Consider the following 26952-nt stretch of genomic DNA (forward strand, 5'->3'; position numbering starts at 1 on the left):
GGTGTCACCATTAATTCCTATGCATCTTTTGGAGGAGGAGGATTCAGAGGAAGGGCCATTTGGTGTTGCCCACACCCCTTCAGAGTTGCATGTAAAGTGCCAGGACTTAGACGAAGACAACCAATATGATCCTCAACCCTTTTATTCACCTAGGGATCAGTATTCATACCAGGAGGAAATGTTTCCTATGCCTGAATCCCTTATATCGAATATACAACAAATGCTGGCAGACTACAGGAAGAGATTTCCACCAGTCAACACTGAGGCCCAGCAGGCATCTGTACCTTCATCAGTGCCACCTCCTTCCACACCTGTTCAATCAGGGGTACTTCTTTCAGACGTACCCCGCATACACCTCTGTCAGTCCCAGTATAGGATTTGTCGGCTTCGGATGATGACGAGAAGATGGAGAGTTACCAGATGCTGTTGCGGAGTGGGTTGATTATCAGATACCTACGCCATTGTCTCTGGGGAACTCCCATCTCGACGACGGAGAATGATTCAAGCATGTGAATTTATGAAAGTTCCAATACTGGAGTAAGTGCAGGTCAGCAACCTCTACTACTCTGCACATCACTAGCGCAAAAGATGCACCTTCTGTGGCAGAGCCTGAAGGAGAAATCAGGCCAGAGTCTGCATTGGTCTCCAGGTCACTGGCACCACACTGCTCCTTCTACCAGTTTCTCTTCCTGGTAGGAGTCGTCTTTCAGGCCATGACCCTCTTCATCATCCTCCACTTCTGGAAAAGAGGGTCCTTCAAGGGGTGGCATGTCCAGGCGTGATGTGGTCCAAACAGCACCAGTGTTGCAGCAGCACCGTCTCAGACTCAAAGGAGAATTGGTAACTCTTTGATGGGCACCAGTAGTACTGGGGATGGTGACGGGTGGACTGGGAAGGGTGGTGGCACTGGTGCCAAAGTCAGTCCATATCTGGATCCAGGTGGCCAGGGTTGGCATCAGGGCGCAAAAGCTGAATAATTCAGTAGGGCCTTCTCTCAACACTGCGGAGCCCAACTTTGCACCAGATGGAGCAGTTGGTCCAAAGATGGAGTGCATGGTATTGTAGAACTACCCGAGTTGGGCAGTAGTCGCTCCAGCTCCAAGGAACTCAGGAAAGTATGGAGCTACCCAGGCCGCTGGCTCTGTAGATGGAGTATGGGAGTGGGGCCTAGAAGCACGGTGCTTGCTGGGTTAAGTCGAAGATTTGGACTTACACTACTAAGATGACAACTTGGAGTGGGATAATGATCATCTACAGGATCGGCTCTGAGAATGGCCCGCTATCTCCTTCAGGATCAGGACATTTATTGGCGCAAAGCCTTCTTCTGCTGCGCTGCCAGGGGTTACATTGCCCACTCTGAAATCACTGTCAGATGCATGGAATTGCAGTCAGCGCAGGCATTTGAGTAGAGGTCTGCTTTATTATGCTTGCATCTGGACTTCGACTTATCCGATTACTTCGAGCAGGAAGTGGAGCAGTCATGGGAACAGCCCTGAGACCCTGAAGGCACCTATGACTTTAAGAGGGAGCAGGACCCATATGAAGATTGCAACTTCATTTTGTGTTCAACAACATACAACTTCGCCTGCTTGTCTATGTAGGAAAGTGGCTCTTTTTCACATGGTCACCCCCATGTTTTGCCTGGTATTCGATGCAATTTTGACAGAAAGTGCACTGGGTTCCTGTTATCCACCTCCCCAGTGCCAGATCTCTTTCCCTAAACTGTACAATTATTCCCCAATTGGCAATACTTTTAGCACTCCTGTAAGTCCCTAGTAAATGGTACTCCAGGTACCTAGGGAATGGGTACCAAAGAGGGTCCACCAAGGGCTGCAGCATGTATTGTGCCACCCTAAGGGCCCCCTTACCTAGCTCATGCAGGCTTGTTACAGTTAAAAGTGAAAACATGACACGGCACACAACCTGGTTGCCATGCTCACTGACACTGCATGCAATATACGTAAGTCATCCCTACCACAGGCCGTAGATCCCTAAAGCAGGGTGTATTATATTTGATGTGAGGACATAGCTGCATGAGCAAATACACCCCTGTGATGTCTAGTGCGATTACCAGATGTTGCAAGAGAGCAGGGAAGACATTTTAAGTACATATGCTGGACAACTGGTCAATACGAGTTCCCCAGCTACATGATGGCTTCACTGAAACCAGAGATATTTGGTATCAAGTATCTCATATCAATAAACCCTCACAGATTCCAGCAATGGATATATTAATACATGCACTTAGAGGGCACCTTAGTGTTGCCCCCTGAAAAACCTATAAACAGCTACTGGGTGACGGACCAGTCCTACCCAGTCTGCCATCACATGCAATTTTATGACCCCCAGGGGTGAGAGCCTCTGCTCTCGAGCAGTCAAGAATAAAGCCTACTCTGGCAGGGGTGTCGCAAACCCCTTCCAACAGGTGACCTGCAAATTAGCATTCCAAGGCAGGGGGCTACAAAGAGCCCACCGGCTTTGGTTTGCAAATCTGGCTTCCCTCAGAGGTGAGGGGATGACGACTACCCCGGACGAAGGCCCATTTGGCGCATGGACAGGTGGGAAAATGTGGGCTACCTGATGTGGACACGAAATGTAGAAATCTGCCATCTTGGTGATGGCAGAATTAGGAACTCTGGGACAGGATTACACCGACTTCCCAAAGGAAGTGGTCATATAGGGGGCATAGTGACCTCCAAGGGTATGCTATCCTATTGGCTACTATCCTACACTCCCCTGCATCCAGTATATAGGGGAGCCCCTGGCACCAGAAAATCAGAGCCTGCTGACCTGAAAGAAGATGGACACTGAAGAGTAGCAAAAAGCAAGAACAGAAGACCAGCAGCTAACTTGATCCCAGCCCAGCCGTCCTGCCTGCGGTCCTTAACAATTACACCAAAGATGACTTATCCTGTCCACAAAAGCCTGTGCCACCAAAAGCTTCAGAGGACTGCCAACCTTCAACCAAGTACTCCTGTGGAGTAGCGGAGCTGCTCCCCTGCAAGCACCCCCAAGGAACTGCAAGGAAGCTGGACCGCCAAAACCCAACACCTGAAAGCACTACTGCACCCATACCCCCTAGTCCAAGTTCATATGGGCCAAAGGTGCCAGCGTGGTCCCCCAGACCCTCCAGAGACAAAGACCACTTTGGGATCACCAACTGTCGACTTTCCAACGCTGCCTCTTCGTGCAGGCCCCCTCTACCGCGGCTGCCTCAGGTGACAGAAACCCAACACCCTAGGACATCTCTGCACCAGGCCGCCCTGGCCCCAGGAGAAGAGGACCAAATGTGTCCCCAAGCATCGCAAGACCAGAACCCCCTTGTTGATTCAGCCGGACTGGCCCCGGAGTCCCAACCTGCAGCCTCTTTCTGACCTTAACAAATCCCATTGACTTCAGGGTGGCACCCAGCGCCGAACTGCACCTCTGCAACAGGCCACCCCAATGTCACCCACAGGTGACCTGTTAGTGTGGCCTAAGACCCTGCCTATACACTCACCTTAAGCCTGGAAGATTGGTCCTGAGAGTCATGGTGAGTACCCATTTGCAGTACATGTTTTTCATTAATAGGTCAACATTACAGCTTCAGAAAAATGCACAGTGTTGGCTTTTCAAAACTGTAAGAGTTTCTCTTTCAAAACGTACTTACCTGATTGTGATGATTTTGGTGCATAATATTATATAAAAGATACTTGATATTTTTATAAATTGGTGTGGATCTCCTTATTGAGTCATAGGTATCATTTATTGACTGTGTGCCTGTAGCAGATGTCTAACACTCCTCTCTGATAAGCCTAAGGCTGCTCGACCACACTAGCCCCTAACAGAGCACCTTGGGATTGCTAGAGCAAGCAACTGTCCACTTATAAGGGACTACCTGGACTCTGCACAGTATACCTCTTTGTGGAATACTATATAAACAGCCAGCTTCCTACAGTTTTGAATAGCCCATGGGTGCTTTAGGGCCCATGTATCACATGACTGAGGTTAGTCCAAAGACTACGTGCACATTGTTCATGTCTGTGACTAGTGTCTGCTTCATGGCATATCTTGAACCCTATTTTTTTGGGCAGGCATTACTGTTTGTTGTTTTAGGAATTACCGCTTGAGAAGATGTAGAAAGAAAGGCAATGGCATCAGCATGCAGTGCTTGCACCTAAAATGTGGGTCAGCTCTCTCACTTTTGGGGCAGTATGGTTGTAAAAGCAGAGCCACATGGCAACATCTGTCAGGTAGAAGGAGCAGAGCTACAAAATGCTCTAGAGATCTAGTCTGGCACCTGGGAGATGTTTTAAGATGAAGAATCTGTGATTAGACGAATATATCAGAAACTCCTGGACTAGAGTTAGGCCAGGACTGCAAAAATGAATAAGGCTTTAATCTTTAAGGAACTGAAGGCTCTCCTGTGGTTTCTAGCAAATCCAAGTGTGAAACAGGAGTGGCATAGCAATTTACTTTCTCAAACAGAGGCAATCAGTGGGTTCCTTATAGTAATGAGGTTTACATGTGAAGTTCTTTAATGAACAGTCCTATCTTTGTATGTGATGTTGCTTGCATAAGGTAACTAAGAAGCCCTATGTTTTACCACTTAATTTAGGGTCCAGGAATGTAGCTTATAACTGATGATTGCAATTGTGAATAAGAGTACGTGTTTGTCCTCTTTGCCCCTCTGCCTAAGATTTTCAGGTCATGACCCAGAAATTGCTGTGTTGATATATGTGGTTCGTCTTTGTTTTCATTTGTGTTGACCATACTATTATCAGCTCACTTCCACAATAAATATTGTTGAAACCTAAAGGTTCAGTTAAGTGGATACTCCGTTATTCTGCAACTGCTCTGTGAAAAACACAAGCTTCATATTTTCTGATCCGAATTCCTGAAGCCTCTGCCCATAAAGGATTTATCTGGTGCTCCTTCCCGTTTAATAGTAAAGAGACAGCTTTTAAAATAATGAGAATCAAATGTTGATTGAGTAATTGGCGGAAGCTTATTTATTGAACACAAAAGTAGACTTTCTTGAATGTAATCCTTTAAACATCAGCATAATTTTTAGTCACCACAGCCTGCTTTGAAATTATGAGTTGTGAAACCATACCATATTAGACATAAGATACAAGCAACAATTTACTGAAGTAAGATTTCTCATGAATGGGAAATTTGTAATCTCTTATTTACCTCCAGTCTTACGATTTTCTAGTACTGGCTCAAGATTTAGAGGCATTCCAAAACTCTTCCTTATAGGATTGTCCTTCTGTTGGTTTTTTGGAGTGTCAGTTTCAATATAAACATAAGGAGATCGCCGTGCGGGTGTCTTAATTAAGGACCGTTTATGTTCATTGTCTTTTGTATTCTCCGAGAACCTGAAAAAAACGGAAAAAAATCAGTTTGTGGACTTGTCATTTTGCACACTCAAACAAGCCTTGCTCATAAAGTGTGCTTTTTACAATAAAAAAGAAGAAACAACAAATCTGTCCACAAAATTACTGTAGTTCAAACTGTCCTACCTCCTCCATCTTTTGGTCAAATTTCAGGTCCTCCTTATGTAATTTAATTTACTGCTGTCCACATTAAATCTTCGTTATATGTTATTAAACTACTAGTTTACCTTATATTTTATATAAAAGCATTATCCTTCCTGATATAAAATCATTTACATTTTGGAGTGTGCTGCTTACAACATTTCCTCCTCCATTTATCCCCACAGCAGACCAGCAATGGCTTTGGATTTCCACCCGATCCTATTAAATTTCCATTGAGAAGAAATCTCACAAATGTTATTAGGCTAATAAGGCTGTACTGGCTTTCTTCCAGTTAGTCTGTAAGCACCAAAAATAACATCACAAATGGTATGTAATTTGCTCTTGTAATCAACACATGCTGCCACTTAATTGTAAGATGAAACCTTCCTAATGAAGCAAGAAAGTTGAGGATCTACTCCTTCAAAGCAAGAAGAACTGAAAAAAACTTAAGCCTGCTATTTCCTCAGATATTAGACATTAGTACTTGGCTTAAGCCTTAGCCACAGCATTGCTGAATGCATGAAGAGGGTGCATCCAGTGTAAGAGCAGAGTAATATTTAACTTAACTGGCAACCACATGGAAATAGCTTTTTTAAGTCCTAAAACTGGGGCCCTCATGTTATTCATCAAAACCGTTTCTATGCATCAAAATTAGTTCTCCTTCCGAAAGAGTTTACATCGGTCATCAACGGGAGCAGTCTAACTTGTCCCTTCTCACTGGAATTACTTATTTTAATCAAGATAGTGCTGCTTCCCAAGCATGTTGGCAGTCTGTAAGCATTTCTCAACCTCTGATTCCCAGAAGGTTCAAAATAGTTATATAGGTTTGCCCCTTGCTCTGAGACAGAGGATCGTCTGCAGTGAAAGACTGCAGAAGGTCACGGCATCATTTATGCAGATAGTATGTGGAGCTGATAGAGGACATTCTGTGACTAGGTGTTACATAGTACCAGATGACTTTCGGCTCTTTCGGCCTCTTTGCAGTTACCAGACCAGCTCTCTGTTTACATCACCTAGTGTTTTCTCAAGTGGTTTCAGTATATGTTACTCCTTCTCAGCTTATTATGCCCTACTGGGGTTTTAACTTGGTTCTTATATTCCTCTGTTGTGCTTCAATAGAACCTCTCCACAGCTGCCCTCTTCAGCTGCCTACCCCTAAAACAGAATTTCTGGAAGCCATCACATTGGCACTGCCAGTGAGCGAGCTACCAGCCCACCTTACACCATCTTCTAGCCAGATAAGCTGGTTCTTCAGACTTAAGCCTTCTTCCTTCCAAAAAGTAGTGACTTCATTTAATGTCCACCATTACATCACTCGTCCTGTATTCTTTGCTCCACCTCACCTCTAAGTAAGAGAGACTCCATTGATTAGATCTAAAACGGTACCTTAGTTTCTATGTGATCATACCAGACAACAACAGGTTAACTATAAAATCTCTATCCGATTTGCTGGGAGCAAAGAAAGTCAAGGCTGTGCAAGAGGATAAACTCAGCACTATTATCTGGACAATCAGTTCCACTGAGAAGGGCACTTTACCCACTCATTTCGGCAGGACTTTTGTGTTGGAGTCAGTTCACAGACCCACCACATGGTATCTGTTCAAAAGCGGAGGACTCTGCAGTTAGAAGTCTCTATCAGAAGAGCAAGTTACTTACCTTCAGTAAATGCTCTTTCTGGTAGAGACTATCTAATCGAAGATTACTCACCATTTAGTGAACTGGTCTCTTCTCATTTAAAAAGGTGCCAATTACAGATCTGAACTCTTGTCACCACTAAGCTAAAACTCTGTAGGCATGGACGGTTCCAAAAGCAACAGACGTCAGCAAACAAAGGTGGCACGTATATGGTCCCCACGCAACACTTCCACATGGGAGCGATGTTGACGCAGAGCTGCACAGCCCCACTTATCAGTAAGCAGGGCTAATACTTAAGATTTTCCAGATTCAGTCCAGCACCTGGGAATAGTCAAAAGGTGCTGTTAGAAGTCTATCACAAGGTTTTCTTTCTTTTTCTTTCTTTTTTTTTTAAATAAATAGCCTTTCTAGAGAGAGTATTGATTTTTAATTTTTAATGCTCCAGGATCCCACCCACGGGCAGGACAATTCCGTTTTAAAGTTATTTATGAGTATCATTGAAGATACCCCTAAGTAGAAGGCAAAGTTACTTACCTGTTAGTCCTAGTTCTCTTCCAGGGAAATCATCATAGTCAGAAGCACAGAAAATTCCTGCGTGTGCAGGACTATTCAGTGCTTACTACTATTGATGAGGATCCATAGAAAAAGAATTATGGTTTCAGACTAGAAAAACTCGGAATCTCGTTTAAAGCCCTTAAATGTCTCATGCCCAACAGATGAGTAGCAAAGTTCTTGCTGATATTTTCCCCCACAAAGGGCTCTGAAAATGTACAATCCTATTACTTAACTTCTCATGGTCTAAGTAGCATTTGCACATTCATTAATTTCTAAAGATAGCAGGTTTATGAATGTACCCAATTTCTTTGTCCTTATGCAGTCTAAGGCTCTCTAGGTCTGTGTTTTTTTTTTTTAAATCACTGAAATAAAAATTCCGTACCTGTAGGAAATACACCTTTTCTCCGTGGTCAACCCATATTTTTTGCCTTTTGCTGGATCCTATATTTTTCCTGGCTTTAGAAATGTGTGCATTTTAACACTGCTAACCAGTAGTAAATTGCCTCTGCTCCCCCTTTCAACATGGTCAAATTGACATATTTATAAATGCCATTTTTAACTTGCCTAAAAGTCTCTAGTACATGGTACAAAGTATACTAAGGTCCTGCAAGGTAAATTCCACTAGTGGACTTCAGTACCTATTCTTCATCCACTAGTGTCACTGCAAACATAGCTTCCAGCCTATCATTGTAGCCTGATAGTAGCAGTGTAGAACTGCAATTTGAGCTAGTAAAATAAACCCTTGATAGGCTAAAACCTCCTTTTTAAATATTAGCCCACATGGAAGGATGCATGGTATTTAAGAACAAGCTACTTACCTTTGGTGACGCCTTATCGCCCAAGGCCAGGGGGCTGCGGGTGCAGGGTACCTTTTGGTATCTTCGGCCGGAACTTTCACGGGCAGGGAGGCATAGTTGTGTTGGTGAGGAGGGGGTCAACCCATGGTGGACACTAGGTTGGAATTGCCTGGAGACCTGCTGTAAACAGGTGGGCCACCTGGACACGGGCTGTGCTCGCCAGGTGCAGAGTGGGCAGGGCTCACGGATTCAGAGTGCTTCTGGAGTCCTTTGCTCGAGTTTCTTTGTGGTGAGGCAGTCCTCTTAGGGTTTTTAAGAGATCGCTGGTTGTGCAGGATACGTCACCTTTTTGTAGCAGGGGCTTCAGAAGGTGTAGACCGATCAGTGGGGATGGGGCCAAGTCAGTTGGTGTCTGCAGTCTTCTCTGCAGGGGGTCGGCTCAGCAGTCCTTGTCTTCTTGAGGTCGCCAGGAATCTGGTGAGCTGGGTTCAGGAAAGTCCTTAAATCCTGGATTTAGGGGCATTACAGGGGTCAGTAGCCAATGGCTACTGTTCCTGAGGATGCCTACACTCTTCCGGTGTCCACTCCCTTTGGGGAGGAATACACAGACCTAACCCTATTGGTCCCTGTCCTTCAAACCAAGATGGAGGATTCTGCAAGGACTGGATCACTTTAGCTCTGGGCACCTTAGGGGTGGTCCCAGCTGAAGTGGTTACTCCTCCTTGGTTTTCCTAATTTTCCCGCCAAACTTGCTGCCAAAAGTGAGGCTTTGCCCTGTGGGCAGGCATCTCCACTAGCTGGAATACCCTGGGGCACTGTAACAGAAGGCCTGAGCCTTTGAGGCTCACAGCTGGTGTCACAGTTCCTGCATGGGGGAGGTGTGAAGCACCTCCACCCAGTGCAGGCCTTGTTTCTGGCCTCAGACAGCAGAAAGGCTCTCACCCCATGAGATCAGAAACTTGTCTGGAAATGGCAGGCTGGCACATGCCAGTCAGTCCCGCACTAGAAGTTTAGCTAAAATATAGGAGGAATCTCTAAGATGCCCTCTGGGTGCATTTTTCATTAAATTCAACACTGGTATCAGTGTGGGTTTATTGTGCTGAGACGTTTGATACCAAACTTCCCAGACTTCAGTGAAGCAGTCACGGAGTTGTGGAGTTCATAATGACAAACTCCCAGCCCATGTACCTAGTGTGGCCACATGCACTTACAATGTCTAAGAATGGACTTAGACACTGAAGGGGCATATTTACTCATGCAGCTATGCCCTCACCTGTGGTATAGAGCGCCCTGCCTTAGGGCTCTAAGGCTTGCCACAGGGGTGACTTACCTATGCCACAGGCAGTGGTTTGTGGGCATGGCACCCTGAGGGGAGTGCCATGTCGACTGTCTTTCTCCCCACCAGCACACACAAGCTGCAATGGCAGTGTGCTTGTGCTTGGTGAGGGGTCCCCCTAGGGTGGCATAATACATGCTGCAGCCCTTGTGGACCTTCCCTGGCCAGAGAGCCCTAGGTACCATGGGTACCTTTTACAAGGGACTAAACTGTGTGCCAGGGGTGTGTCAATTATGGAAACACTTGTAAGGTTTTTGAAAGGAACACTGGTGCTGGGGCCTAGTTAGCAGGATCTCAGCGCACACTCAGTCAAGTAAGCATCAATATCATGCAAAATGTGGGGGGTAACCATGCCAAAAGGGACCCTTCGGGCCCTGGACATGACTGCTTAGACTGACAATGCTGTCCCCATCGTAGCTTTTGTAACTTAGGCATCTGGGTGACGCTTCACCAAGAGCTCACCTGGGTCCCTAAATCTAGAGCCGCCGGCCAAGATGGCCAGGGGGAACCTTAATAAATGGAAGCCACTCATTAAATGTGATGGGCCACATCGCTGTATATAAGATGGTGACCTTGCCAAGGTTTCTCTATGTCGTCCAGAACTTACGTATACTCATACTACGTGCTTGGTTTTGCAACCTCCTTCCTTCCTCGAGCACAAATCCAGGTCCAACCTGGCCTTGACCCACTGCCAGCATGCCCCATTTGATGGTGGCCTGGGGATGACCAATCTCTACTTATACTACCTTGCCTCCCAAGTGCTAGTGGTCAATGGCTGGTTCACAGGGAGGGGATGTAATTCCACCTATGGTCTGGAGGGGACAATGGAGCTTCCTCGAATCTTGGCACTGCTATGCAGTACTTCGGTCCCTGCTGCTGCTCAGTCAGACGAGAGGTCTTTTTAGCTTGGAGGGCATCTCTGCGACATACCAGCTGGGACAGACGCTTCACCCTACAGACACCCCCTTTGGCACAGTGACTGGCTCCGAGAGATGGCGGTGTTGGAGGGCTTTGGGGGTTGGGACCTCATTGGTAGAACATTGTTTAGAGCTGTGTGGTCCGGGAGCCACTTGTGATCCTTTCGAGATCTTCAAAATATGCACACACTCACATCTGCACATTTTATACAAACCTACAGCTACCATGCCCCCCCCCCCCCCCCCCCCCAGGCGACCGTGACGCCCCTCTCCCAGTGTTTATCCCGCTGGAGGCAAAACTGCTTACAGGTGCACTGGGTAAGTGGGGGGGGGGGGGGGCATCTCCCAAATCTACTGCACACTGGTCATCAATTCCCTAAGGTTGCTGGACCATCTCTGGACTCACTGGGAGGGTTGGTTGAACCCAATGGAGGACGTAGACTAGCAGGATGCAGTGATGCCCCCCCCCCCCCCCCGGGCCTTCGCCATCTCCTCCAGGCTCTATCTGATGCAGACTTACTACCTCCACTGCACATACCTAGCTCCAAACAGGCAGTACCGAACAGGGGCCCTACCCACAACCACCTGCCCCCGTCGTACGTAGGCCCTGGCCGATTTCTTTTACATGGTGTGGTTCTGCCACACGATCCAGGTTTACCGGACTGCTGTCGTAACAGATCTGACCAATGTCCTGGGCTGGGAGGTGGATCTCTCGCCATTAATGATCCTCCTTGAGGTGATGGAGAGCACTGGGAACTCTAGGGCATACAGGTCCTTGATAGGAACTACACTCCTGGTGGCTGAAAGCGAGCGGTGGACTGGTGCACTCATCAGGAATGGCCAGTGTACGAGGCCTGTGGCTGTCCATAGAAGCATGGACGAGTGTGGAGAAATGGTTGGGTCAATTGAAGTAACTATGTGCCCTTTTGCATGTGCATTGCGGCGACTGTGTCGTAACTTAACCTCCTCTTGTTTCTGTGGCTACTGTATTATTATACTTTGATGCTCATCGTGGTTATATCAATTGTGTGTCTTGAAGTGCCATGTTGTTGCTTAAAACTCAATACAATTGTTTATAAAAAAAAAAAAAAAAAAAAAAAAAGTTTTCCTGGCCTACCTTGAATAGCAAGAAACACCCTCAGTGTATATGGAAATGTGCATCTTGCAAGTCCAAGGACACCACCCAGTTCCCAAAATCAAGTGGCAGCAGGATTTGTCTCAGAGGGAGCATTGGGACCTGTTAACTCTCAGAAAGATGTTCAGCAAGCCAAGGGCCAAGACAGCCCTGAGGCCTCAATCCTACTTTGGACAGAGAAAGTAATGTGAATAGTATCCTTCCCTTTCTCAGAGTCCTGCAGCCCCTTCAATGGATTTCTTGGATAACAGAAGAAGTACCTGCTGCATCAGAAATGCAGAGTGCTCCTCTGAGAGCAGCTCTCGTGCAAGGGAAAATTGGATTGGGAAGGAGAAAAAAAGGACCCACTTTCCGATGTGATGGCGTGCCAGCAGTGGAGGAAACACTGTATTCTGACTCTTACCAGACAGCCCTGGACCTGGGAAGACAAACTAAAGCAGTTTGGCAGCCACTGTAGCAAGACAGGAAATATTTGAGCATTGCTGACCCTTGTAGTTTGAATTGTATCTGCCTGTGGCCACCCAAAAGGACTTGTTTAACAGTTGCAGTACAGTTTGGGAGGAGTGAAGTTGGCAGTTTGCTAGCCACCTGGAATAGAACTTGAAATTTCTGTTTTGGTGGGGAAATTGTTTAGCCCCATAGAACATGCTGTGGCAGGAGTGTCCTTGAATTGTTCGAGCAGCAAATCAGCTTTATCTCCAAAGAACGTAGGACCTACCTATTTGGGGCACCCTCTATTTCATTAGATTATTTCATTCAGTCGTCTTCTGAGAACGACACTGGTGCAAACAGCTCTGCCAATGCATTCTGTAGTTTCCAAACATCCTAGAACGCATACTTGACCTGGTTGAATAAATCTCAGTAAACACATTTCTTTTAGTCTCAATAGTGGGGAACTGCAATCCTAGTGTTTTAGCTGCCATCCAACCCGCCAATGCAAACTACGCACTTTCTAGCATTGGTGGACCAAGTGGCGAGTCAAACCTAGTTTCAGGAGATGTGTCCAGCCAGCTGGTATTTTTTTGTTTTGTTTAAGTTTACATACAATTCATCATCAGTATAACGAGGCACCAATTCCTCTCCTCCCCCATCATCAGTGCCCTGGTAGACACTGGCTTCCTGCTCTGGGTCAAAATCAGAGATAAAAAAGAAAAAAGAAATCCTCTTCTAATAGTAACAATGAGTCAGATCAGCGATTGTAATCCTGCTGTATAAGAACTGGTTACTTTTTTGTGATTTCAGGACGTGACATAAGTTAGAAACAGGCAGACGTTAGTTAGGGGCCCAGATACCAGCATCAGGACTGAATTATCGACCGGCGGAGTGTCTCTACACATGCATCTCCTGTGAACCTTGGTAGCAGCATAGAAGTCATTTCTTGATTTTGTGTGGACCCAATAGCGGGTCCTAAAGAGGCAGTCATCACTGCGGGTGGACCCACCAGCTGAAGTTTGACTGGATACCCCTGCGACTCTGTGGGGCCTGTATAAACACTAGCAAGAGCTGTATCTGCAGCAAAAATGTTGGCCTCTTTGAAGGGGTCAACAATGATGGTTCGGAATACACCAAGGACAACTGCAGGAAGGGGTGCTTGATTTGAGGTCGGAATGGGTATGATCTTCACCATTGCACATTCTTGCTAGACTTAGAATGGTAGGATGAGCTTGAGTTTCACATGGCCAACTCACGCTTAACCCTAGTCTTTGAAATACCCAAAGACTTCGAGCAGGAAGTGGTCTTTTGCAGGAGCAGCTTCAAAGACCGCAATCCGTGACCTAGAATGGGAGCAGGATCTCCGCTTCAACTGAAACATTTTATGTTCAATGGTTTAGAGTTTAGCTTTCCGGTTGAAAATTGCTTTAGGTGCATAAACACACATTTGTTGAATGTCCTAGATTCATGTCCTTGCGCCCAAACAGGATAGACACACCTACGTTGTTAGTGTCTGCAACCAGCATCTAACTCCTGCAGTCTTGACAAAGCTTGAATCTGTCATAGGTTGGGGAGATCCTTGCCCAGCACACAGCAATAATTTTTTTTTTTTCTTTTTCCTTTTTAGTTCCCCGAAGATTTAGAAAAGTTGGGAGCAGAACTAAGTATTGTATTGAAGGCCATAGAAAAAAGGAAACTGATGTTAGTACGCAAGGAGGTGCTTCTATGAGACTCCACTCTATCACTTCCAGGACTGTACGGAGTGACAAAGCCATAAAGCGCCATCTAGCATTGCAGGAAGAATTCCCCAGCCAAGTACCACTGAGGAAAAACAAAAACCCACAACACGGCCTGTAAACAGAAAAAAAGATACAATCTCTGAAACACAAGTAAAGTATTCCTACAAAGTCTCTACAGCAGGATCAACTGCATAGGTGTTTAAAGCTGTATTTTTATTCAAATTAAAAGTGAAAAGATAAAGGGTATTTGGGTTTTTACACAAATCATGGAGGGTTAGGGATCATCATGCCAGAGAGGCTTATTATAATCAAACTATTTAAAGTACTACAGGAACCTTATTATCGGACATATGGTGGTACATAAACACTCAAACAAATTGTACTTTGCTCATAACTTCATGTGTAGAAACTTGAATACCATACCGGACATTCATTTTGGATGAGGACAGGACGGAAGGTTTGAAAGTGGCTTTCTCAGTTAAAAGGCTCAAATTTGCAAGATGTACCGAGGTGCGGGGAGAGCGTCTTTGGCTGACTGGTGTCCCAGTAATAGAATGTCTGATCCTTGAGGGCACTGGGCTAAAAAGTGCCACACCGTTTCCATTTTTCTAAGGAAAAAAGAGGGAAGAGGAAATCAAGTTACTTCGAACTGAGAGATCATAGCTAGCATACAGTTAAGCTAAGTCAAAGTGGCGATTTGTGGATAAAACCAGGGTTTATTTTATACCTTTACATTGCTGACTGATAATTTCCTGCCACCTTGTTTAAGAAGAATTTTTTTTTCTGCCAACATCTGTAAATATAAAATATGAGACAGAAGCAGTCACTTAATATATGTATCTGTAATCGATCAAAATGCTTAAAACTACAAGACATAATTGTATCCACATTATGCATTAATTAAATAGAGACTAGCGAGGTTATCCAATTACAACTGCATAACATGAAAGCATTGGTTTTCTTGAATCTGGTCCTCTAATTAAAACTTTTTCCTGCATATTTTGTATTCTCAGACATAATTCCAACCACTTGCAGCAGCTGTGAACTTGGGGTTTAGTAGGTTAATTTCCGAGGCTACATATGTAACAGGTTGCATCACAGATTGATAACTGGCAAGGGGGTCGCAACACGCCCAAGGAAAATTAATTAGTTAAGTTGTGTTTACAGCCACCTGTGAATGGCTGCACATGCAAAGGTGGTGACCTGCATGGGATAGCAGACTATGATCGGTGTATTTGCTTTTCCAATAACAAAAAAATAAAAAATAAAAACTTTAAAAAAACAATCCATGCTCATTTATGAGACGGGGCAGCATTAAAATGTTTGAATTTGGGAACACAACTGAGATAGCGTATAGCATCAACAGAATCTGCACAGTAAACATTTTCGAGGTCTGCAGATTCTAGAGAAATTTCTGTAAGTCGTACACATTCAGGACAGGTGCAATACCCCAGCTAAACAACCCCTCTGCTTCTGGCAGACTATATATGAATATCTCCATTCTTAAGATCTATGGAGCACATCCATTCCCTTTGTTGAATCCGGGATTAGATTAATGTATTCACATTTGTGTTTCTTGATCTGCTTACTTGCTCTCTAATTCACAGTAGGTCTGCGTTTCTATTTTGTTTTTCTTCTGGACCAACTCCACAGCTGGTTTTATTTAGAGAGTTCCTACAACGTTTCAGAGTTGTTCCAGATACTGATGTTTGGTTTGTACGGATTATGAGAATAGAGAAAAGTTTGTTCATCAGCGCGTGGCATTCTTCACAAGAAAGCACCCACTGGTTCATTTGTCATTCTTTTAGGTGCTCTACTCAAAACAGAGTAGGTAACTAAAGTTGAAGGGATAATGGTCATTATCTGCCCATTTAAGAGGCTTTTGCTACCAGAGTCTGCTATCTCCCTCCCCTTGAAGGACTTCTACATTGCTGCGGGCATTATAAATGGTTTGGCTACCCCTGTTGATTCAACCCATTTTGGAATTAAGGTTGAACCTTCTCATTTCGTTCCAGATGCCTATAACAAGATCAAGAAAATTCCCTAGGTCTCCGAAGAACCACCTATTTTAAGATGTCTGTTGCAAACTTCATCTACATGGGAGGGAGATAAACCATCAAGTTCCAAGCCTGTGAGGAGGAGCCGTGATTGGCACCTTCTGCCAACTGCATGGAAGCAGTAATATGCGGTTATACCTGCCAAAACTACTGCAGCATTAATATTTTAAAAAATACTTTAGTTGACTACATTCAGGAAATCTTTTTATCAACAGGAAGCCTATCTGCATATATATATATTTGGATTATTTAATTTAGATCTATAGTACCTTCCCATCAGCACTGCTGAACTTGCAATGCTGAGTGAAGTGACAGATGTGCCAAAAAAAATCTCCCTTGCTGCGCCCTAAATAAGGCACCACGTCTGGTAGGAGGGCTACCTTAAAGAAGGGAGGCTCTCTTGGAAAGGGGATGGGGTAGATACTTCTTGATAAACCTGGGTCACTGATTTAGGTGTAGAACAATGGCAAACATTTCCATATCTAGACCTGAAACACCAGGTGTAAAAGGCATCCAGGGATCCGACTGTTGAATTTTAAAGATGACAGATGAGGATAAGGATATCATTTAATGGAACGATTTGAGTTGAAGACTTCGAGGAAGACGTTGCATTGCATAAAGACTTTGAATCTGTTCTGACAATGCCTATCAAATGAGTCGGAGCTCCTTATCCACTGGGTTCGGGACCTGGGCCACAGTGTTTTAGATTCCATGGGTGCAAAGAGAACACAAACAATGTCTGCTTGTAGAAGGAGTGCAAGGTGCTGCTGAACTGCTGGCTTATGGATTATCAGTGCCTAACTGTCCGCTGAGCGGTTAAAGGAACACAGAGAAGTAACACGAGGCACTGTGACAACTTCTCCAGTTTTGGAAGGACCATCAGGTTAAGTTGCTGACTTTTTTCCTCGTTGGGTTTTGATGAACAGGAGTCTATTTACGCATCTTCAGTGTGTAAGAAGACATCTGAAAGCCTGAGTCCCCTATTGACAATAATTGCTTGTGACAGACAAGACAAGGCGAGGGTGACTTTTCAGTTAAGGTGTTTAAGAATGATGCTAAAACAGAAGATATCCTGTTCTTACAAGCAAAATATTTTGAATGAAATCTGTACCTTGGCAGTAAACAATTGAACACAGATTGTCTCAACATAATACAACTTGATGGGGAACACACAACTATATTCTAAACATTAAAAGGCATGATAATGTATGCCTCGATGTTAAAGAAGCGTATGGCAGTGATCTTATTGACCATGTTCTAACCATCAATTCCATCTACCTCTAATGCCTAGAGATCCAGTTTGATGGCGGACAAGACGCCAAACCAGCGTCAATAGGTCACAGGACAGCCACTCCTAACAAGGTCTGTTATCATTGCTGTATGCTCTTTTATAAAGGAGGTACCACAGAAGGTGTGAAGTGGAGGCTGATAGTCCACTAGACACTTCAATCCGCTATGAAGCCCCAGCAGCAGTTTAATGGAATCTTGTCTCCCTCAGTTTGATCAAATATGATCCCTTTATGAGTGATGTTGTTTTGACAGACTGCATTACCAGTGCACTTCACAGCTTACAAACATTCCAAATTTGCCAACTGAATAGTTACAGCTAATATAGAATAGCTTGGAAAAGGAGCATGTAGTTTGGACATGTTAAGCAGGCCCAAAGCATATGTAGATGGAAATTGAGAAGAGTACAGCTAGTAATAGCAGCCTGGAAAATGTGTAGCCTGCTGAGGAGTTTGTAATATAGCCCCTAACGAGCCAAACTGTAGGATGTTTGGCTGACTCTCAATAGTGCAACCATTCACCATGGAAAGTAATGGAAATTGAGATTTTTTGGGGACGTAGTTTTACATATGGGTTGGCCGCTAGGGCAACCTATCCACCGTAGACATTTCTGAATCCTAGACTCCAGGGTAATGCAGGCTGGTGTGACTTGTGTTGATCCAAGCATGTGTTCTTACCCAGAATGTCCTGAAAACGTCATAACATGGGTCAAAATAGACAATTTTCCCCATAATTATGTGACTGAAACGAAAATTAGTTACTTACCTGTAAGTTTAGTTCTCCAGTATTGGGATCTTTCATAGATTCACATGCTTGAATCAGTCTCTGTCATCGAGATGGGAGCTCCCGGTACATTTAACCAAGTAGTGTTGACAGATATAACGTAAGGGCCCTAGGCCTCTTAATTTAACAGTCTACCAGAGTCATTTTAAGAAAAAGGACTAAACTTGAGCATCCACCCATCAGAAGACACCACCCTCCAGAACCCTCCTGAGAGAAGCTCCAGTACCTCAGATTTTCAGAGCACAAGTGTGTTAAACAGGACAAAAGAAAGAGGTGAAGGTGAGCTTGTCTGGGGAGGCGGGTGGGTCGGATCTGAATCTGTGAAAGATTCACGTACTGGAGAACTGAAGTTACAGGTAAGTAACTACTTTTCTTACTCCAGTACTGGAACTTTCATAGATTCACATGCTTGAATCAGAGTAGCAAGAAGTATCTATGCACATTGAATCACTCTAGCCATCTATTGAGGATACACACAGAAAACATGTTAATATACAGCAAAATTTCCAATCAAATTCTGTCTGTTCCCTCCTCTTTTTTTTAAAATCACCATAAGCATTGGATCTGAATCTGAAACTATTAGTTATAAACAACGTGCATACCTGACATCAGGATGGTGGAATGATAGAGGTGGCTCACCTTCAATGGAAGAGGTTCCTGAGGACTGCTTGACCCACCGCTACCTCTCATTGAGATAGTGCTTCCAAGCAGTAATGTCTTGTAAACATATGGCAGCTTTTCCACGTCGCTGCTCTACAAATGTCTTGCAGCGGTACCCCAGCAAACAGTGCTGCTGAGGAAGAAACTGCCCGCGTAGAATATGCAAGGACAGATGAATGCAGTGGTTTGCCCACTGCCTGATGGCAGAATTGAATTGCTGAGGAGATCCATTTAGCTATGCTCTGTTTGGAGAGCGGTTGACCTCGCCTGGGTGCACTGTAAGCCACAAACAGCTGATTGGACCTGCAAAAAGATTTAGTCCTATCCAAATAGAATTTAACACATCTTTTAATGTCTAAAGAGTGCAAAGCTCTCTCCGCAGGAGTTGACAGATCTGGAAAAAATATTTTGAAAAGTAAGGGTTCATTCCGATGAAAATCCGAAGGGACCTTTGGGATAAAATGCAGGTTAGTGCGCAAAATTAGTTTGTCCTGTTTGATCTGTAAAAACCGCTCTTGTATGGAAAGAGCCTGTGTCTCACTGACTCGTCTGGCTGATGTGAGGGCCTCAAGTAAGGCAAGTTCCCAGGAGAGGAATTTCAGAGAAGCTTGATGAATCTGTTCAAACGGGTGCTTCCTTAGTTGTGCAAGAGCAATATTCAGATTCCACGAGGGAGGAGGAGGTCTGAATGGAAGAAAGACTCTAAAAAGTCCTTTCAGAAATCGTTTCATCAATCTAGAGGAATATAACGAAGGTCAAGAGTCTGAACGCCTGTACGATGCAATCGCTGCCAGTTGCACCTCGATAGAGGAATGCGCAAACCTGCACTGCGCCAAATTTAGTAAATAAGGCAATATTTGCTCCGGCGATGAGGAAAGAGGACCAATTTGCCGTTGGTGACACCACAAACAAAACCTTTTCCACCTACAAGAGTAAGCCTTATTGGTGCTAGCTGCTCTGGCTTTGGACAGAATGTCTCTGCACTCCTGTGGAATATTTAAATGTGGAAGTTCCCTGCACTCAGGAGCCATGCTGATAATCGCATCGACTGAGGATCCAGATGCAATATCTGCCCTCTGTTCAGTGTCAGCAAGTGCGGAGATGGTTTCAGCGGGATGTGAGGCTTCACTGACAGAAGAAGAAGCTCTGCAAACCAATGTTGGCGAGGCCGGTACAGAGATATTAATATTAGAGTGCACGGTTCCCTCTTCATCTTTGTCAGGACTCTTGGAATCAATGGTATTGGAGGAAAAGCGTATGCGAAGATTCCCAACCAAGCTATGGAAAACGCATTCACCCATGATTCCTCTTGGTGATGCCAGATTGCAAAGTATTGGCATTTGGCGTTCAACCTGCTGGCGAACAGGTCAAATTTGGGCGTTCCCCACTGGGAAAAAATGTGGTCGAGTGGTCTAGTTCCAATTCGTGACAGCTCGATTTTTGCCTGCTGAGCGAGTCAGATATCTTGTTCTGTATACCTGGGCGGTGCACTGCTGTGAGCCTGATGTCTTACTGCCACACCCAGTTCCATATTCTCTGAGCTTCCCTGGAGAGGGTAAGAGATCTTGTGCCTCACTGTTTGCTGAGGTAATGCATTGTAGTGGTGTTGTCTGTTCTTATTACCACCTCTGATCCGTCAATCTTTGGGGAAAAGCCTGTAAAGCCAGATAAACTGCTTTGAGCTCTAGTAGATTGATGTGCATTGTCCTCAACTCTAGTGGCCACTTGCCACTTACTCGTAGGTCTTGCAAAAAACAGCTCCCCAACCTTTCAGGGCAGCGTCCGTGGTGATAGTCCATGGTGCTGGACGATTGAGAAATGATAGGCCGACAGACAGATGATGTTTCTGTGACCACTAGACCAGAGCTTTGACTATAGCTGGGGTTATGTTTATCTGATCTTCAAAGCTTCCTGAAATCTGTAGCCATTGTCGATTGAGCTGCTCTTGCAGGGGCCGCATCTCAAGCCTGCAGAGAGGAACCAGAGGTATGCATGATGATATCATGCCCAGTAAAGATTTGAAGAGGTGAACTGAAATGCAGTTCTTTCTCTGAATCGACTTTGCTAGAGCTAACATCTTTTATTGTCTCACCACAATGGGACACGCCATGGTGGATTGAGTGTCCAGTTTTGCTCCTAAAAAGGTGATCTTGTGTGATGTAGAAGTTTGGACTTCTCCCAGTTCATGGTCAGACCTAAGTTGTTGACTAAGGAAACGCACTTTTTTGTTGACCTGCGCACTCCTGCATAGGTGTTTGCCTTTATCAGCCAATCGTCTAGATATGGGAATACCTGATGGCTTCTTCTCCTGAGAAAGGCTGCAATCGGCGCTAGGCACTTGATAAATATCCTGGGAGCTGACTTTAGGCCAAAAGGGAGGACATGAAGTTGAAAATGGCTTCCGGCTACCATGAATCTTAGGTATTGTCTTGTGGGTTGGGTGAATGATGATGTGGAAATATGCATCCTTTAGGTCTAGTGTAGACATAAAATCTCCCTGGTTCAAACACAGAAGGACATCCTGAAGGCTTATAATGCGGAAGGATTGCTTTCTTAAGTAGGGGTTTAATTCTCGGAGATGGAGGATCGGCCTCCAGTCCTTCCACTTTTTGCGAATGAGAAAGAACCCGGAATAAAAAACCCTTCCTCTCTGTGATGGAGGTACTCTCTCTATTGCTCCTTTGAAGAGCATTTTGTTGATCTCCCTTTTGAGTTGTTCTAGATACTTTGATAAAGGTCTGCAACGAGGTTTGGGGGGAGGCATTTGGACAAACTCTAAAGTGTGGCCCTCTTTCACTAATTGTAAGACCCACTTGTCTGATGTTGTGACTTGCCATTGTTTGAAAAACTGGGATAGCTTTCCGTCTAGAACTAGAGGAGGAGGGTCGGATGCAGCCAGAGCCTTGGGTATATCAGGTTCTGCGAGCCCAGTCTTTAGCAGGGTGACCTGAGCATCCCCTAGAGCCAGATTTGCTCTAAGCCACCTGCGGCGGTTGCCTTTGTGTGTAGTACTGGTGGAACTGCTGAGAGGAGGAAGGATACGTTGAGGATCTGTATTGCTGGTAGCCTCCCCTATATGAAGGCACTCCATGTCCTTTCGGTGCTCGAAAGGAAGGTTTTCGATATTGGAGAGTTCCCAACGATTTTGCAGTATCAGTGTCAGTGTCAGATTTAATAGACTGCAGAGCCTCATCCGAATGTTTTCCAAACAATGCCTGGCCATCGAAAGGAAGATCTAAAACTTTATTCTGGACCTCAGGGTGGAATGAAGTAGCTCTTAACCAGCCCTGCCTCCGAAAGACAGCCACACCTCCAAGCTGACGAAACACAGTTGTGTCTAAATCCATTGAACAGTATATTAGTTCCGCTGACGCAGGCTCTCCCTCGTGTAACGTCTTCTTAGCCTCAGACTTAGTATCGTCTGGCAGCTGATCAATATGTGGGGCGATGTCTGCCCATAGTTGCCGGTCATATCTGGCTAACACTGCCAAAGAGTTAGCCGTTCTTATCACAAGGCTAGCCATTGACGAGAACCTCTTTCCAATTATTGTCCAACCGTCTACCCTTTTTGCCCAGAGGTGCGGAAATTGGAGCAGAGGGATTTTTGGACCTTCTCTGTGCCGCCTGAGCAACCACTGAGTCTGGATGAGGGACCAGTTGAACATGCTGGGGCATCTTCCGGCGCTTTGTACTTTTTATCTAGCCGGATAAGCACCGCCGTGACTGTAGCAGTGTTGTGCATGACCTTCAACCCCCTATTCCCAATCGAAGTTGACTAATGGTAGGGAACGTACAGATTTCTGGAACGGCTCCTTAAAATCATATAAGAAGCAATCCGTTTGCTAGGACCGCATTGGCAGCACAAACCGTTTAGCCGCTCTCTCCAGGAGGTTATGGAACTCCCCAATGTCATTTGGAGGAGAATCCACCTTCGGCTGAGAAGGAGAAGGAGGAGCAGGAATAACTCATTCATCCCACTCCAACAGTGTCAAGGAGCTCTCCTTGATCACCCTCGGAAACATCAGTGTCCTGCGGTATGGTCATATCCAGAGTGGCCACATTAGCTAGTGGCAAAGATGTTGGCCTCTGATGTGGAGTGGTAACCCTTGAAAAAGGTGACAAAGGAGGTTGTTGCTGCCTCCGTTTCTGAGGTGGAAAACGCTTACTGTAGTCAGCCAGCATTGCCCTAAGATCAAATAGCAAGGAGCTTGGTATGTATGCTTCCTCTTGGTATGATTGATCCCCTACATTGTATTGCGGGACATAGGTCTCTCCAAACTCATCATCGTCCTCTTGATAGTTGACATTTAATTACGAGGGGCAATGTGCTGTTATGAATGGTCCCTCTTCGTCCGACTTTTCATCCCACTCCAACAGGTGTACTGGCATGACAGGGGTTACCTTCCTAGGTGAAGTATGATTTGGGGTACGTTTCTCCTGTCTTTTGTGCTGTTTTCCCCCTCGTCGACCGTGTCGTCGACAGCGCAGATATAGCCTTCGACGGTGAAGTCATCGACGACTAACGCATAGATATTTGAATCGTCAACAGCCTTACTCAAGAATCTACCGTCGATGTCAGACGATGACAATGCGGACACCATTGTCACTGCCGTCGACAATGATGAAGTATAGATCCTCGCCAACGAGGACGTCGTCGACGCTGTCCTCGTCGACAGTGGAATACTAGTCGTTAACAGTAAAAAAAAACAACTCACTGATCTCGTTGTCGACGATGAAGCTGTCGTCGACGGCACAATCTTTGTTCCAGTAGCAGAAGATGGCCTTTTGAAAGGCGCAGCAGATGCAGATGGAGGTGAAGAAGATGACTTTTGTGCCTTTCAGAGCTGCTGGCATGACCTCTTTCCCCTTGTTTGGAGAATCTGTAAGGTGAAATAGACAGGCTTTGGCCCTGAGGTGGTCTTTTTGTGGGCTTTTCTTGATTGCTCTGAAGATCTTGAATGTGATCTAGTTCCTTTTGATGACTGTTTAGAGGATGTTGTGGAGTCATCACTATCTGACTCAGAGACTGGATCCTCTTTGGACTTAAGTTTTTGCAGCCATAACAACAATCTGCCTTCTCTATCTTTCAGAGTCTTGGAAGAAAAGGTACGACAAACCTTACAGTCCTTAGCTGAGTGGTCCGGATAGAGGCAGTATATGCAGTCCTGATAAGGGTTTTCAGAGTGTAGTTTTTTTGCCACAGGTCTTGCAGGCTCTGAATAACCCCTTCTTTTCCTTGTCAGACATGCTGCAGGCCTTACTCACAATCAGTCAAAACAAGTTTAGCAGAAGAAATTTAGCTTAAAGCTAATCAAAAAGTGTGAAGAAAGAGCAGAGCTCTAAGGAGACTCCCTAGTACGACGTGCGGTAGAAAATATGAGGTACTGGAGCTTCTCTCAGGAGGGTTCTAGAGGATGGTGTCTTCTGATTGGTGGATGATCAAATTTGGTTCTTTTTCTTAAAATTACTCTGATAGACTGTTATATTAAGAGGGCTAGGGCCCTTAGGTTATATCTATGTCAACACTACTTGGTTAAACGTACCGGGGGCTCCCATCTCGACGATGGGGAATGATTCAACCATGTGAATCTATGAAAGTTCCAGCACTGGCGTAACTACATTGACTTCACATGGTTCAAGTTTTGATTGGTTCACAAGTGGGGCACCGTTTTTATTGGGAGAAAAGTGGAACGGTAAATTGCAGGACTTCTCTCAATCCGCACTGATTCTGGAACTTCCCCTCACAGAAATATGAGCAAAATCTACAATTTTAGCCACAAGTTGATGTTTGTAGGGCATTTAGGGTCAGAAAACACAAGGGGAGGGGGGGCAATCAATGCACACCACAGACTCCCTTGGATGTCTGTTTTTCAGGTATGTGTTGGGTAGGTTTCCCTGGGTGCCGGCTGAGCTCAGACCCAAATACTGAAGCTACCCACATAACCAGAATGAATTCATTTTCAAGGAGAAATCTTGACATCTCCACCATATGTTGTCGGACCTCTTTGACAAAGAATAATCCCAACCACTCAAGTAGGGTACCATTTTCATAGGGAGAAGTGTGGAAATAGATGAGAAAATCAGGTCTGCATAGGGATTTCACCAAACAAAGGTGATGTTCTGTCACTTCCTTGGATGTTTACAGTATTAGCTGCTTCTCCAGACACCAGATGCAGAATATCTTCCAGACGTAAGATCTTGTGAAGAGTTGCCTCACTTTCCCAAGGAACTTTCAGCCGTTGCTTATAACATTTAGTTTGCTCCATTGCAGATACTTTCAGACAAGGAAACTGTGCGGTAGGGTGCTATGTAGGATTGTGTATTCAGGTTAGAAGATACAACCTGCATGGAAGCTTCCAGTAGAATTGATGGGCAGGGTAGAAGGTCTGGAACACTATTCAAGAGGCCACCATAGAGTATTTAAGACCAGATTTTGGTGAATTTAAATGGGGACCGCTGTGCTGCAAAGCTGTTGGAAAGCACTTAAAAAGTTAGCTCACACTTATGCTCCTAACAAAGGTGGCTTTTGAGGTGGTCAGTTTTTAAGTCTTGTAGCCCTGACAAATATACGTTGTAATACCATTACTTTAATACAGACTTCTTGTAGGTGAGGACATATCTGATGCAACAACAACTCTTCTCTCTTGACCCACCTGTTGGCAGTCTTGAGAGGTAGGGTTGCCTTAAATTCACATTGTTTCTTGACCACGAAATAACAAATGTGGATGCCTTTCTTTCTTTGGCAAACACGTAAACACCTTGTACCCCTCCAATAGAACTGCAGCCTCCTGCAACGCCTGGTCCAGTTGAAAAGATCTCGACCGTTTTGAGAAATGGGGAATCTGATCTTGTACACATTCTGCACAAAATATATATCACCCATTTGTATTTTGTTATGTTGTCATCTTTGGTGATAGATGGTAATGATGCCTTGGAATGGGCTACTAGGCAGTGAAAGTACACTGGCACTTACTACATGGACAGGAAATCATTCCCTTCTGCTCCTCTTCTTGTAATTGGTGTTGATGTATCGATCTTTTATTGACTACTGGCATAGCCCTTGAGATGAACTTAAGTAACATTTATCTTTACTCATACTGATTTCGGCTCCCTGCATTATGCCTTCTCTTGCCAACATAGGTTAGAGAAAAAAAACATTTGAAGGAATGAAACATAAGCTTATTTAACTAAATCTCTTTATTGCCTTTTGCTTTTAAAAATACTATACAACAACATGCGCCCTGCCAGATGTACTAGAACAATCACATGCTTTCAGACATAATGGTGAACGACATCAGCATGCATTGCAACGATTTTTCCAGTTCATTTTACATTAACAGCTCAGGGATTCACACAGAAACTTTTATAACGTGGCTCATTTGGAAGGGCTAACTTGAGAACATCAGTTGCCACAAAACAAAATGAATAAATAAAAATAATAGTTGCTCTCTGACCAAGACCAAGCCAGGCTGTCCTTGTCAGAGAGACTAACTAATTTTGGTGCGAAGAAAAGTTAGAATTTCAATAATTGATTGATTGGCCATAAATATACTATTTGGGTGGGAAATGTCACACTTGTATAACACTTACTGTGTTTCCTGTCTAAGTCATGCCCAAAATAGCAGGAGTCTACTTTACTCTGCATCACTCTACTCTAAGCCACTGCACTTTATGCCACTTTACCCTAATCAGCATCATTCTACTCGACACCACTGCACTCTAAGCCACTCTACTCTGCAACACTCTATTTTCCACTTGCTTTTCATTCACAAATGTAGCCAACTCAAACTCCCCACGCATACATACAAAGCTATACACAACACTGATCCACCTTAGCTCGACAACCGCATGCACTTTCAGCAGCCTGACAAACACCTATGGTCAGTCTCACTCTCAGCCCTCGCATTTACAAGAGCAGTAAAGGAGGTTGTTCTTATGTATCACAGCAAAAACATGGAACTGGCCTCCTACAACACATCAGAGCCTCTGCCTCACTTCTTACGCTCTACAAGAAACTGATGAACTGGCTCTTCGAATCACTCTGAGAGGGCACTCACCCACACACCTCCTCAAGTGAATGGACACCCTCACGGGTGATTA

General features: G+C 44.8%; 1 protein-coding gene across 1 annotated transcript in view; it reads right to left on the reverse strand.

Annotated features, from left to right (window-relative positions):
- Positions 1-26952, reverse strand: part of NUSAP1 (nucleolar and spindle associated protein 1) — a 255458-nt gene that overhangs the window by 46861 nt on the left and 181645 nt on the right. Inside the window, exons 10-12 of the mRNA XM_069208796.1 lie at positions 14793-14858; positions 14489-14673; positions 5176-5360 (exon numbers count right to left, since the gene is read on the reverse strand). Of these exons, the coding sequence (XP_069064897.1) occupies positions 5176-5360; positions 14489-14673; positions 14793-14858 (436 nt within the window). The remainder of the gene's footprint in view (positions 1-5175; positions 5361-14488; positions 14674-14792; positions 14859-26952) is intronic.

This window comes from Pleurodeles waltl, chromosome 9 (genome assembly GCF_031143425.1).
Source record: "Pleurodeles waltl isolate 20211129_DDA chromosome 9, aPleWal1.hap1.20221129, whole genome shotgun sequence".
Lineage (NCBI taxonomy): Eukaryota > Metazoa > Chordata > Amphibia > Caudata > Salamandridae > Pleurodeles > Pleurodeles waltl.